The 15,968-nt window shown below is 41.3% G+C and overlaps 1 protein-coding gene across 1 annotated transcript; it reads right to left on the reverse strand.

The window, feature by feature from the left end:
• Window positions 1-8,467: 8,467 nt before the first annotated feature.
• Window positions 8,468-13,172, reverse strand: LOC101075605 (putative gonadotropin-releasing hormone II receptor). The gene is made up of 4 exons (XM_003969417.2): window positions 13,091-13,172; window positions 11,949-12,605; window positions 10,363-10,567; window positions 8,468-10,115 (listed from the first exon to the last, which is right to left on the reverse strand). The coding sequence occupies exons 2-4, from the start codon at window positions 12,495-12,497 to the stop codon at window positions 9,670-9,672; spliced, it is 1,200 nt and encodes a 399-aa protein (XP_003969466.2). The 5' UTR covers window positions 12,498-12,605; window positions 13,091-13,172; the 3' UTR covers window positions 8,468-9,669.
• Between the last annotated feature and the right edge of the window lie 2,796 nt (window positions 13,173-15,968).

The raw sequence follows: 15,968 nt of genomic DNA on the forward strand, positions 1-15,968 counted from the left end.
GATCCCTCGATCTTATGATGCTCCTCCCCCTCCATCCACATCCAATCACCCTCTCCCGTCTGTCTGTCTGTCTTCCCTCTTTTTCGTCATTTTCTTGCGTTTATCCTTGCAGATTTAGTCATTAGCACAAAATGCAGCATAAAAATATAGAGTGGTAATAATAATTAAAGATATAATAGCTTAATTCTATTTGTTTAAAACGTCAGATAAAGTCGTTGTGATGCCCGTTTAGCTTTAAAAACTCTAATATATTCAGTTTTTACAAGCTATAAAATCAAACTAGGGAAAACTTCAAGGGCCAGTAAAAGGAGTTCGGTTAAAACAGGGATTTTCAAATTCACCTTAATATCAGCAATGGCAGCAGAAAAAACAACCCAAAAACACAAGGTGATGAAGCCTGAATGTGCCCAGATATATATATTTTTTGGTGGTTTAAAAAAATCGTCTATAAGTAATGAAAGTGCTTCATCCTATTAATTTATTCATATTTCCTACTGTCTGCTAATGAGTCCAGCTGCAGCACCAACTCGCACTTTTCATCTACGCTATTTATTTCATGATGTGGCCTTAAAGTGATGTAGTGTGGAGTTAATGTGACACCTGATCAGAGCAACATGAAGAGAAAACCTCTGAAGAGAAAACATGTATAAGATATTAAAAAAGAAGGAAGAAAACTAAGTGGTATTTAAGTGTAGATCACACAGTCAAAGTTGTTCTGCTGATTAAATTGGCATCAGCAGCCAAAGAGAGAGCAGGAGGAGCGCAGCAGCAGTATTTCTTACCTCAGAGGTTCGTTTACGTTCCTCCACTGAAACCACTGAGGTGTTTCATCAAGACAACTTTCATCACATCTGAGGCTCTACACTCAGGGAATGTGTGGACTCAGCAGAAAGAGCGCCCATTACTCACAGAATCACTCAGCCAAAGTGATTTAAGATCAGCCTCCCTGCTGATCTACAGTGAAAACAGAGCAGGGGCTCCTCACCACTGCAGTGCAGAGACAAATGTCCAGTGTGGACAGTGTGGACCGGCAGAATTCAGTCTCTTTCAGAACTGAGACATGGGGAAAAAAACACAGAAAAACCAAATAAATGAATGTGTCAGATATTCCCTGTATAATCAATACTCAAATACCCACAAAGGAAATTTAGTTTTAGAAATCATGTCTAGAAATCCATGTTTTTCACTGAGCTTTTGCTATGACACTTGAACGTCAGCTATGAGGACGTCCTCGTCTCAGCTTACACACAGACACACACACTGGTCCCACTGCTGACAGTGTATCCGAGCAACAAACCAAACATCAGGCTCTTCCTGAGCCATGTGTGCAGCTCCATAGTAACACAAACCACACACGTATTGAAATACTAATCACATACTGTTTGGATACGCTGTGCTACAAAATTTCAAACATATAGAATCAAACTGGCCAAGTAAACAAAACACAAATGCTTCGGCTTGCTGAATCTGCTTCTATTTCAAATAAATGAGAAAAGACTCATGGGAGAGCTGTTGATAGATGCTGGTTACCTCTAGATTCACTAGAGTGAAGATCGTTGATGATGATGACGTCACCAGTCACAATCTGACCGGAAGTAAATCTGCTGAGAGCAGATTGAACAACTTGAACTGCTCAGAGCGTTTTTTCCACCCTCTAATTATGTCCAGTAGATGGCGCTGATTTAACGGACGCCCACCTTAAAACTACCACCAGGGGGCGTCATTAAATGTAAACAGTATCAGGTTTTCACTGCTGGACGACACGAGTTCGTGACAAGACGACCAGTAAAACACAAACAAATTTGCAACAAAAACCAACAGCGACATAATTCAACTGTAAATAACTGGCCACTAAACACAAACACACACACACACACACACACACACACACACACACACACACACACACACACACACACACACTGTCTACAAGTACAGTGTATTTCTAGTTGTTCTCTATCAGAAACCAGAATCCATCAAACCCATTTTGAGGTGCCAGAGATCGTCATAGCAAAAGAGGAGCAAGAAGGTCATCTGGGAAAAGCTGCAGAAAACAACATTTTACAGTACAGTTGTAAAATGTGAACAGAAAGTCAAGAACTCATTGACCACCAAACACAGTGGCTTCAATTATTCAAACCAAAAGTGTTTTTGTTTTTGTTTTAAAAATCACAATTTCTCAGTGTTCTGGAGTAAAAATACACACACACACACACACACACACACACACACACACACACACACACACACACACACACACACTTGATTATGAGTTTGGTAAATGAAGCAGGTGTTGGGATCCTGCAGCCCAGTGGGGGTGTGATATGTGTGGGCGGGTGAAACTGGGGCGCTTCATCTGCCATTTTCCAATTTTCCATTAAATGTGGATCCAAATACTTGTCTGATCTTTTTCTCCATTGTTCATGGAATCCTGATAGTCAGCAGGAGCGTCACAGTTTATCCCAGGATTCATCCCGTCAGTCTTCGCCACCCCAGCTTCAGCTGCCCTACAGTCCATGTCGCCTCTGTGTTAAATTAGCTTTGACTACTTAACTGTGAGTTTCATTCGTGACATAATAGTGAGTTCCCAATATTTTTCACAGGATAAGCCACCTGATATAAGTGAATGAGATTTATATTATATTGTTGGGATTAAATTAGCCTTTTCATAGTTCACGGACTCCTTCAAATTCTACATTATCTTCAGTTCTCTCCTGTGTGTGTGTGTGTGTGTGTGTGTGTGTGTGTGTGTGTGTGTGTGTGTGTGTGTTATATTTCTTTCTTCTGATATGTTCCCATATATTTTACTAATAAAATTATGTCTGGATGATCATGTCCTCTAAATAAATAATATGAGGTTTGATTGTGGAGCTTGTTTTATGAAAAATTATGAAATCTAGTTTTTATCCACATGAACATCATCAGTTATTGTTTTTGATGGAAATCCAAATCATGTTTATTTGCATCGTCTTACAGTATCTCTGCCGCCCTCTAGGGGTGAGCATTAACAATGACGTAATCCACATTCAAGCGTTCCAAGAGATGAAAATGAATAGAGTTAATGTGAACAATTTTAATACCTATTTAACGACAAGAATTATATATCTATAGTTTCCACTGGACAATCGACAGATAATATTATTGAATGTTGGATTGATTGTAGCGCACAAATATCCGAGTCTTTTTTGTAATACGTAGTTTTGACCGTTAGATGGCACTACATGACGTCTACGCTTGGACAGCCAGCCTTTGGATAGGTTTGCCATAATTATTCTATAACACTGACTTGAATGTTAAATATATAAGATTTCTTTATCTTTGAGGCTTCCTTGGAGCATCTTATCATGGCAGTCTGTAGAAGGCAAACCATGTCCCCTCAGTCTGGGCCAAAATAAACTTAATTTAAAGTCACCTCTCTCATATTCGGGACACAAAATGACAGGGAAAAAAATAGAAATAATTTTCACCTTTATTTATTATTATTTTCAATCCTCCAAAATGTGCGCAGGGAAATGTCACAAACATGATTTCGGAATCTGAAAAGGAAGACTAACAGGAAGTGACTCCAATATGTGTTTTTCAGAGTTGACAGTTGGATTAAGCAGAAAACAAAACATGAAGATGAACAATCAAGCTCCTCCTGTAAATGACTGATGGTCTGAAAAAGCCACATTTGACAGTTAAGATAAGCATAAGCGTTAACCGTTTTTAAGCATAAACGGTGTGTTTGTTCCTGAACGTTCTGCTCTGATGCACAGGAGTTTCTGCAAATCTTCAAAATGGTTCTTCACAACCAGCCAACCCATTTTCAGAATTGTGCAATTTGCTGAATTGTATTTCAGCTCTGCTCAGTATTTCTAGATGTTTTCTCCCCAGGAGACACTTTTTTAAACTACAGAATCACAGAGGGGACAGATCATTCCAAATAAAGACTGGTAAATAAATTCTCACTGATATTTTAAGCTGCATTCTCCTTTTGCACAATATTACACAATTTTGACAAAACTACATTAGATGTTTACAAAGTTTTCTGTCATAAAATACAGGTAAAACAGTAGATACATATTAATCATTTTATCATTTATTTCACCACTAAGAGCAGAATCATTAAACTCCTTTTAAAACAACATAAATAAATTGGTGCTTAAGTAAGTGGGGAATCTTCATTTACTTCTAGAAATGATGGAACTGTACATTTCTTATACTTGCCCCTAATTTAATTTAATTTAATCTTTTACTGTAACATTTATACATTTTAAATTTGCATTGATAGTATAGTTTTTTCCTTTTCTCAAAGAAAGAGCCTCTGGAACGGAGCATGTTGATCACATACAAGTATCTGATGCTTTTTATGCATGTTTTTCTTCCTTTCATCCTCTCCATCAATGCCTCCCTAGATGATCTGGATCCGGGCTTGTCTCAGGGACCTGCTGGGAAAGAGCTGATAGCTGGTCTGAAAACCGACATATATCATGACCAAACCCAGATTTGATGTCTGTGAGCAGCAGTGTGTTTCCCAGGTAGACTAATCCTGGCAGCCGATGCGCTCAGTAGGAATCTGCATGGAGAGCTGCTGCAGGAATGATGGCTGAGCCAGACAGAGGCAGTGGAGGCTGGTGGTGCCAGCGAGGGGTCACTGTGGGGTTCCTTCCATCTCACCCACCATCAGTCATCAACACACCTTCCCTCAACTGCTCCTGGCATATCCCTGTCTGAGGATGATGATGCCTCCATCCTGAGTGGGATTCTGCCCGCTGGCAGATGCAGCCTCTCACGCTGACTCTAGTGCTCCCACCTCTGTCCCTGGCTGACTGCTGAACTGCTGCCAAACTCATAATCAAGAGTGTGTGTGTGTGTGTGTGTGTGTGTGTGTGTGTGTGTGTCTTATTAAGGACCGGTTATCTTGAGGTTGGTTAACTACATTGATAGACGTGAATGCAGTAACAAGCCTGTCCATGAAAACAGCATGCACAGCTTACACACACATGGAAGGGGACGTCTGGTATCATGTGAGGACAAGTCACAAGTGTTCCTCAGTGAGTCCTGAGCTCCACCAGAGAGCATCGAGTCATCTGCCTCATGCAGCTCCTCTGTGCTGATCCTTGGTCAGCTGTAGGCACAAACCAGGTTTAGTTGCTCTTTCATTTTGTCCACAGCTATGACAAAAAATCAGTCCACTTTTTGTTCTTGCATGCAAGAATCTATAAATGTATTAATTTCCACTCAGCAGAATTTGTCTTTTAGTCTGCATCACTAATTATGGTGGATAGATATGGTGCAGTCGCCTCTTTTTTAGCATTAAAAAGGGTGCGAGTCACCATGAAGCGTCTCTAAAGAGCTTTCATTAAAGTGACCTTTGTTTCCGTTGAAGATTCTGTCTCAGTCTATTATGCACCATGGCAGGCGTTTCTTCAACAAAGCCTTCATATTTTCGTGACATGGCAACCACTGAATAAAATATGGCTTTATTGGACGTGAGTCACTCATGAATACTCAACAGGAACAGAACTTTGAAGGTCTCTGGGTTTGACTTTGCAGCACAGCTCAGTGGGTGGCGACGTTTTTTAAGGTCACTGGAGACCTGTTAAAAAGCCACTTTCAGGAGACAAAATCGGAATAGAGCGATTGAAGTTTGGGGCATCTGAAAATCACCAGTGGACTCATAATGAGCCTTTTAACGGCTGTCACTTACTGTATCAGTGCACTTTATCTGTGTGTGTCCCACAGAAAAGTGCATTAGCCTGTGCTAACAAAAGAGTCAGCAGCCTGACCAGTGTGCCACAGCTTTCTTTGGATTTCAGCTTGAAAATGAATGTTTTTGAATAAATGGTGATTCCAGGATGGAAAGTCCTTTCTGAGGCACAGACTGTGAGGTAATTTAAGATCGGTTTAAGGACAGACAGGATGATCAAACAAAGATAAATCAGAGCTCATAATTGTCTTTGTATAGATTTAACTGAACTCCAGAGAATACATTTACATCACAACATACATTACATGTGTGATTGCCGCAGTCACAGAAGCAGAGACCCACTGGTAGTTTATACTGATATTAACAGGTGCTTTACTTGTAGTTGTTTTTCATGTAAAGCAATGCTACAAATCATTCAAGACAAGAAGACAAAATATGCAAAATACACAAGACATTTAATTTGAATAGATGTTTCAGATGTCTGGCCATTAGTTATGTGGCACCAGTGATGGCACCTTTGCGCATCGGCTGCGTGAGATGTGGGATTTATTTTTAATTATTATATACAGACAATATTTTGGCGACACCGTAGCGCACCGCTAGAGGGCGATCAAGATGCCCTCATCTTTATGTAAAAGATGCCACAGCAGTTTAACAGGTTATAAAGTGACATGAGACAGTCAACTGTGTTTGCCTCACTGGTGTCAGTTTGTGTCAGGTAAATACGGGCAGACGGATGCACAAGACCAAGTGAAAAAGGGATAAAATATTAAATCGCAGCTTCTCTCCGGGAGACAGAACTATATTCGAGCTCACTGAGCTGACAAAAGAAATGTGAAAAAAGCAAACAGTGGTGAGTTTACCAGAGGTTCAGCAATCCGCCACAGAGCCCTTCATCAACAGAAGGGTATGGGGCAGCCTGAATGTATGGACTGGGGTAGAGCTGCTTTTTTGAGGTCAGTTGAGAATAGATGCTTTGTAAGTGGCACCGCCAATAACATATGATGGTGAAGGACCTGGGGGGCGTATTTTTCACCAGAGTAGAGCTCACAGGACAGTCCAAATCCAAAATGTATGCAGCACCTATATATAATGGTAGACAGAGATCAGTGGCCGTGGGAAAAGTACTGACATTCCTGCACAGTATTTAAATATTTCCTGGAAAACAAGGGTTAGTCTGTCAGGACACAGGAAAATGTTCACCTTTGGCCAGACGTGATGGTGGATCATAGCAACAGAAGCCAGTTCTCCAGATGGGCCCAATAGATGGGAGAAACATGATAAATAATGGGGTTTAGCTTCACCAGTTCACAGACAACAAAAGAATTGCAAATAAAAACAATGACAAATGTGTGGATAAAAATCCTATTATATAATGACAGAATTAAGTAAATAACTCCCCTTATTTTATTAGTAAAGTTTAGCTGCCTACAGGGTAATCGGCCCAATTGCAGGTCTGATCAGGCCAGATTATCAGTCAGGATTATTTTGCAGGGCGAGTGCTTTAAGGATCCAGTCTTGACTGACCTTCAGAGAACATTAGGTCATCTGTGTATGATTTAGAATCTTTTAGGTCCAGACTCAGAAATGGACAAAAAGAGAAATCTTGAGACACAAGACCAGCTGGAGGAGCACTTTGACAGCCCCATGCTCCGATCACCAAAGGGATCACTAATGCCTTCACACCCCACATCCCAAGACTACAGGACCTTGGCAAGGTCATTCTCCAGCACCTAGAGAACGTTGTTCACCACCACATTGAGAACACTGGAACGCCCACAAGCGTTGGATGGTTGGTGTGACTAAAAATAGAAGAAAAGTGGCTTTTAAAGACACACAGGTGGAAAAGGAGTCATCAGACGTGTCAGGAGGAAAAGAGGACACAAAGTGCTTTTGATTAAAGCCCCCAGGCTTTGAACTTTGGACAGTCAAATGTCCCTCCAGAATCTGGAACGTCACAAAAATGTCATCCTCTTTTTCTCAGCACCTTATCAACAGTCCCTGAAAATTCTATTAAAACCCTTTCATCATTCTTTGCGTTATTTTGCTAAAAAAAAAAAAGGCTAGCTTTCACATCATCTCCTAGGCAGAGGTAACGACGTTGATGCCCTTTAAGACCTGATGCCGGATTCGTTCAAGTGAATAAAGGCAACACAAGTGTGAATTTGTTATTCACACAGTTCTGAATTCATCACCTAAATTTAATTAAATCCCTGATTATTGTAGACAGCTATTGTTAATAAAGATGCATGCACGTAGTGTTGTCGGAGCATGTTTTGGTTTGTGGCTGCATCTCCTGCAGCTATGAAGCTGTTTATCTCTGCTGTCTTTACTATTCGAGGCTCATTTTGCTGCTAAAGCAGACTCACATCGTGGCTGTGTGCTAATTCCTGAGCTACACACAACACAGCAGCATAAAAATGCTCAACCGCCTACCAATGTGCCAAACATATATATTTTGGTCAATTTCAAATTTGTTCCTGGTAATTGTTATGTCAACACTGGATTGGGATCGTTTTTTCACCTTAGAGGAACAACTGCGTGAGGAGGAGAACGATGTTCTGCTGGTAAACCGGTGGATTAAAGAGGTTTTAATTTTGGAGATGGATCATGTGACCAGCTCTACTATATATATCTATGAGTGGGGGTCCACATATCTGCTAAGGATGGCTTCAAATTCTCGCTCCCTGTGAGCCAGACTAGAATAATATCAACCACTGGGTTGGATCAGACAAAGATGCTTCATGGAGCAACAATTTTATGCTGTTCTTTGAATTTTAATACACAATTTGGAAAGCACATAGTTACACTCCAAAAAGAAAAGCATTTAACAACGTGCACCAAACTGTTGATAATACCGCAAACGACATCCAACATATGAAGTAAAATGTTCTATTGCTTTAAAAATGTTTTCATTTTATGATTAAGGGATGCTGCTGTTCCCAACACAAGCAAGACGGTTACACAACCACAGGGATGAGGGCGTCTTTACTTTTATACAGAAAATCTACAAATGACACGAATGAGTTGAACATGAAAGTGAAAGTACTTCAGAGTTGACTCATCTCTACCGATAAATAATCACACAACTAGTCTGCAACTGCCCCGGCACAAAAAAGAAAGATGAAGAATTCCATTCCTGGCCTCTTCGGCGCCACATTTCACAGTTTTTGGTGACTAAGCTGGCAGTTCATAATAAAGGTGTTAGAATAAAACTGTTCTAACCGTAGCATCTGGGAAGCAGGGCGAGGGATCTACAGCATGTGAAGGACCACTCACACCCCTTTAATATGTCATCACTAATATCAAACGCTGGTCCCAGTTAATTCCGGAGATGGTCAGCGCTGACTGTTGTGTAATGTGCATTAAAAGTAAATAGAGTCGGACAGAACGAGTGCAGCCTGCAGCTGCTCGGCATTGTCTCGCAACACAGCAGAGATCCCTATACTTAAACGTCAGTGGCGTTTCTTATGTTTCTTGCTAAAATATTGCTAATGGGGGAAAGTGAATCTAAGCCTGCTGTCTACTGTCAGAGCTCATTAAAGCAAGTCTACTCTAAAAGAGGATTCGGGATAATGTGAAGATTTGCTCTGCGGTGTTACCTGTTCCATTAAAGCTCCTCTATATCCTCATCATCTTCCACATCTCTTTATCGCTTCATTACACCAATGTTATAGATCGCAGCACACATACCAGCATGGAGTGATTTGTTTTCCAACAACTAAATAATACACCTGCAAAATCTCGTTTTATGGAAGCGGCAAGCCAATTTCACAGACATGAGCTCTGCGGTCTTTTCAGCTTTGCAAACAGGCCCGCAGGCAGTCCCTTTTTCATTTAGTCCTAAAGCTTTCACCATACTCTACTTAACGTGTGTCACAAAGGCCCCCCTTACACAACACGCACACACCATTGTAAGGCCATGAAGGCGTGTGAGTCCACAAACATGTTACATAAGCAGCAATATGGTGGACGGCCTAACTTGCTTCACAGGAATCTTGTTCGACGTGTCCGGCGTTGCTTTTCTTTCCATCTGCGGCCAGTGCTGTTTGACACCGTGAAGAGGGTGCAGAGCATTTCGGAGACTCCCGAAGCATGGTGCCAGCTCCCCGGTCTGACATCGCGTTGGCTTTGCGGTAACAACCCCGCAGGCCTCTGCGGAAGCGTATGGTGAACAGGCCGTAAATGACGGGGTCAAGGCAGGTGTTGAAAAGTCCAAAGATGAACAGGATGTGGGTGAGGGAGTGAGACACCTTTCCCTCCAGGTCATCTGGGAAGAACCAGTACCACAAACCCAGCAGGTAGTACGGAGTCCAGCAGATTATGAAGCAGAGCACTATGACGATGCTCATTTTCAGAGTCCTCATCCGAGCTTTGGGGATGTTGTTCTTTGAGCAGCGGAGATCGAACTCATTTGAGGACACTGAAGACAGAAAACAACAAGATGAGCTGGGGCTTGGCATAAAATAAAGAATGGTCAACAAAGTGGTTTGTTTCTACTCCCTCTCTCCGGACTAACATGATGTTGGCTTTAAATTTACACCTGCACACTCACAACCATTATTCTACCACAACCAGGCTTAGAAATTTGTCAGTAATTTTAACAGAGCGTATAGCTGCCATGAGGTTGGAGCTCATTACTGCAGAAACAAGCACAGGCGTGAACTCACAGCTCTTTTTCGACATGCGTTTGGAGATCTGGATGAAGATCCGGGTGTAGCAGATAATCATGATAACCAGCGGCAACAGGAAGAGGCAGGAGAAGGTGAACATGTTGTAGGCTGTTTCCTGCCAGTGACTGTGGAAGCTTCCTCGGGTGGTGCACTGAGTAAAGTTTGCTGGATAGGTGATGGTCACATTGTGGAAAATAAATACCTGTTAAATTAAAGCAAAAAGAGATAATAAGGAATTAGTGTAGTTTAGCAACAGACTTTTCTCTATGAGACAACCTGTCACGCCTGTGGTTCCTTGTTTCATTTCTACATTGATCTTCAGCCTATCACAAAATATATATTGTTGTTACTTAGTGTAGAGTGTAAGATGATTGAAGTTATTAATTATTATTAGGTGGCATTTTAAAAGATCAGTCCTGGGCCACAGTGGTAGCTTTTTTCCCCCCAGAATATGCAATAAAAGAATATATGTGACCTTTTTCAACATGTATCAGTTTCATAGGATTTCATTTGCCTGGCATTAAAAAGCCACCAGAGGTGAAGTTGCTATGTGGACTCCTGGTTGCTTTTCATCTTCTGCCTCTTTCTTCTTCACCTGCAGGTTCAGTGTTGACTGGGTGAAACCCCACACAATCCTTAGGTTCAAGTGAATTTCACTCTATATGATCCTAATGTGATCATCCAATTGCTGAATGCAATCCAGTCACAAAAAGACAAGCTCTGTCTCGACATTTTCAGAAAAGCCTCTGCCTTATCCCACCAGGATTAAGGAATCCGAGTGTTAATGATAGAGCCACTAATCCCTGGAACCATGTGGCCGCCTGGAACCGTGCACTTCTGTAAATACAGAGATCCATGTGACAGGAAAAATGATAAAATTCACAGAAAGAATTTCCTCTGGGATATGCTGTTTTTCCTCTATTTTGATGTATTTAAGAGACTTGCAAATGTATGCAAATATATCCATTCATCTTTTGCCAGCTATATAGGCACATAGCCTGCTTACATGGCTGTTGTGTAGGTACTTATGAGAAGTTTCGGGAAAGAGGGGGAAGCCTGACAGGGTATTCCAACCTTTCATGGGTATTTTAAATAAATGGTGGCGAAGCCCCACCACAGATAATCTGCATATAAAAAGACTCAAAGCAGAATTGATCCAATTGCAACAGCGTGTTGTCCTACAGCCTCCATATAATCCTAGTCCCTTTGCCAGGCTGCTCTTTGGAGATTTTATTTCATTCCTAATGCTCACACCATCCTCTCGAAACGCCACCAGCAATATCCAAGGTCCGTGGGCTGGCGGGATGAGGACCGCCTTCAAATCAATAGATGAAACAAGGGAAATCATTTTCAAATCCAGGGTATTTGAGGTCTATAGTTCAGTCTCACAGTTAGTGACTGATATCAAGCAAGTCACCTGGACATGTGGGCCAAACTAGTTGTGAACTAAAGGCAGAACACGTAGAAAGTGTGTGCAGGAGATCTTCACAGCCGCCTCAAAGACCTTCGTCTCTCTCAACTCTGAATACATCCTCAATGAAATATAATTCACTTTATTGTCTGTAACTAGAGTGGTGTCTTACCTGAGGAATTGACAACACGGCGCTCATCGTCCACGCCACCGTCAGCATCACCTTGTTTCTTCTCCGGGCCATGATGATAGCCAGAGGGTTGAGGATTGCAAACTGTCTGTCCAGGCTGATCACCACGGTGACAAAGGCGCACGAGTACATCGCCTGTAGCTTCAGAAACATCAGGATTCTGCAGGCCAGGTCGCTGGCCACCCACTGAACTGTTATGTTCCACACTGCGTCCACAGGCATCACGATGAAGGTCACCAGAAGATCGGCTACAGTTAGGTTGATTATCAGCACGCGCACGTGGGATTTACGTTTCTGTCCATTGACTGCCCACAGCGCCGCCAGGTTGCAGAAGGTTGAAATCCCACACAGGATGAAGGTGACGATGACTCGAACTTTGGCGGCTGTGGTAAACGTGGGGAGCTGCAGCGCCGCGGCTGCTGACGTCAGGTTACCGTGAGGAGCCAGGAAGTCCCAGCTGCCGTTGAGGTCAGCCCCTGAGCTCTGCTGATACATGATGACCGGGCGATGGCGGCAGGAGGAGGCATTCATTTTGTGTCCCTCAGCATTTTGTTCGTCTCATCGCTGCACACTGACAGGAGTAATTGGCTGTAAAACACAGCGTCCTGTCGCCTCCAGCTCCCTGCAGGACGGCAGCACCTGACACGAATGAAGATAATTGTATAAACATAAATATAATATATCTTCATCTTCGAAAAATCTTTAACTGGTTTTGCAGAATATTTATTTTATAGTAAAATTTAGAGCATAGAACATCAATGTCTGTAAAGGTAAGTATTTTTGCATTAAGTTGTAACAAAAATATATATTTAATATGTAAAAAAAAAAAAAAGTTTGTATTTTGATGCTTTAAAAGTGTCCCGTCTGAGTTTTAAATGATTTAGACTAAATTGTAAATCCTTTTACAGTGCTACATCTTTTAAACCTAAAGTTTAAATTGACTGTATGCCTAAGAATACGTGCTGATATGTATCACAGTGTAAAGGTGTGGGTACATTACACTGGAAGATTTAGCCACTTTAAACTTATTCTAGATCTGATCTGTTTCTCATTTTTCTTCTATTGCTCTGGAATGAAAGACGCCTGCATGTATAAAAGCAGCTGTAGGAACTAAAGGAACTCACATCTGCCTCCATGTAGCCGAAGTGAAGCCTGGACGAGGATCACAGATGCGCCTGCAGCTCCGTCCTCCTGCTGGACTCCCTCTGTCAGCTGCAGCGTGGCGCTCCTGTGGCTCCTCTAGGGGGAGGAGCTTCTCTGCATTCAGCGTTGCTTTACTGAGCCCTCAGATGTGCAGGCTTTAGTTTCTGTTGACATCTCCAAGAGATATGTTCTACTTTCTAATTTTGTTTGCCTCTGTATTATTTAATAAGGAATAGCATCAGCAGGAGCCATTTCTCCTCTCCTTTAGCTTGTTTTTCCTGTTAATGCAGGTACATCTCTATTCCATGAACATCACTGCTCCAGCAAGATGGAATCTTTCAGAGAAATAGTCCTGATCCAGCTAGAGGTTTAATTTAACCCTACACATTTAACCTGTGGGAGAAAACCCCAACATTAAGCCCCAGCAGCTCATTTTTGATCATCGTCCTCCTCCTGATCACTTTTTTCATTCATTTATAACTTTTATTTCAAATTGTGATTTGTAGAAAGGGGTTTCTTTTTCAAATCCTACTTATGGCTGTTTTTTTTTTTTTTTATTAATAAAACAAGATATCTGAATATGCAGATCCATAAAATGATAGACAGGTTGTGCTGTTTCAGGTAGGCTGCAGGATAATCCTATTTTTAAACCCATCACATCACTTAGCGGGTTATTTTCCTGGTCTTCAAACCTTCATCATCCATTATTTACTTGGAGGAGAGTTAGCCTGTTGTCAAAACTCATGAGCATATTTTAGTTATGAGCCTGGAAATGTGCACTCTGATTTTTTGTTTTGTAAAAAGGGAAATAAATTGTATCCCGGAGCTGAACTTTTTTCTCACTGCACATTTGATCAGCTCTCTATGTCTGACATGGCTAATTTGTGGAGTCATCTTCAACTATTGCATTATATGGGCTTATTATCATCATCTCCATCACTTGACCATTAATTACACTGGGACTTGCACCACTCTTGGCAGCTATACCAAGAAAGCAAATGCTAACATTTGTACAGGTTTATAGCATTAGATTGCGGTTTATGGGACAGAAGCAGGATGAAGCCAGTTAATAAACCTATTGTAATACAATTGAATTTGCTCTTGTTGTCAATGGTATTTTAAGAAAAACACTCTGCTGCTGTTGTCCATCGACATGGAAGTGGCTCTTGGGTACTTTTAATCTCATATCTGGGTCTTGTGCATTAATACTAATTTTAGTGTTAAGATATATTCCTAGTTGGATTTATGGTGCAATTTATTTTGCATTTGAGCACTACTTGGTTTTGTGCTAGGAATAAAGGCAAGTCTTGGAACATAGTGAGCTGTGGACAAAGTTTGGTGATCTTCAGAACTGTTTATGAGATGCCCTGTTGCTTTGGGTCCCAGACAACACACCTCATTTTCCTCCATTTCCAGTGGTGGATTACTAGCAGCAGCTCATCACTGCTGCTTGTTGGTTTATGACTCTGGGCTACTGTCCAAACAAGCAGTGACCTTCCAGGCACCAAGCGCATTAGACTCAGTTCACCTTAATCAATAGTAATTATGCTGCGTGTAGTGAGGTTAAGCTTTATCGTCATTAATCGCCTTATTATATATAAAAACACCCAACTTCAATATCCAACACTCACATTGTTGCTGTAGGTTTAAAGCGTGACATAAAAACCCATTTCCCGCTCTGCCTTTACCACATTTTGAATAGGATGTGACTGATTGTAATGATCCTCCATGTAACAAAATCCTGAGACATCATTTAAAATCAATGGAAATTAACAGGAACCTATAGTGGCTCACATATGGGTCAAATGACATTTATCAGCCTAAAAGCTTCTGACAGCTGCTGAGCGAACTGCTGATGCTATCATGGTCCCACAGTGGCAGGTTTTGCCGGATGTCTGCACAAATACCAGTCTGAAGGTTAGTGCACGTCTCGAGAATGGTGCCACCTCTACAGTAAATATGTGATATCCATTATGTTTTGACCACAAGACCACTGTTACATCTTTAGACTTGAAAAAAAAATCAACATGTTCAGTAGACAACCTCTGTTGTAGTTACAGTATGTATGGTAGTTGTGTAGATGACTATTATACATCAAAGATGTCTTTGCTTTATGTGCTTCACAGACATTCCTCCATCTTCTCTTGTCCCCTCTCTTTCAGCTTCCTCTGGTTATCAGGTAAATCTGGCAGCTGTCGCCCATATAATGTGAGCAGCATTTGACCTTCTCGCTGCCTCCTTCTGCGTCAGACTCAGCAAAATTATCTGTATTGGATCACTTTAGCTGAATCAGGGCCTGGACCATCAATAAGTTGGAAGTCTGACTCTCTCCCCCTGTATGAAGACTTTTAAGGAGATGCTCAGGCTGTTCCTTTGATTTGAGACATTACAAATGTTTTTATAGCAGAACGCCCACTAAGGAAGCACCACATGTGACAAATAATTGAATAGGCAATACCATTACCAGATGAGAAGTATTTAGTTCGTTGAACTGACATTAAAGACTTTTACAATAGTCACCCACATAAGTAATTGGGGTAAATATTATTGCAATGACTATTGGCCTATTTTTTAAAATGGGGAATCTAAACGACATCTGTTTAGTCTACAAAACAGATTCAATGCATTAAGTTGGTTTAAACCTTACTTTTATGATAGGGACTATTCTATGTCAATTAGTAATTCTGAATCTGCGAGTATGAAAATCACTGGAGTTCCCCAAGGGTCCATTCTTTGGATGGCGTCTTTGATTTAGCATGTACATGCACCCACTGGGTCAGATTATGGGATAGTATAATGTCTCCTATCATAATTATGCCATTGCTGTGAGTATAGCCACAGCCACCAGCACCATTAAAT

Source organism: Takifugu rubripes, chromosome 13 (assembly GCF_901000725.2).
Source record: "Takifugu rubripes chromosome 13, fTakRub1.2, whole genome shotgun sequence".
Lineage (NCBI taxonomy): Eukaryota > Metazoa > Chordata > Actinopteri > Tetraodontiformes > Tetraodontidae > Takifugu > Takifugu rubripes.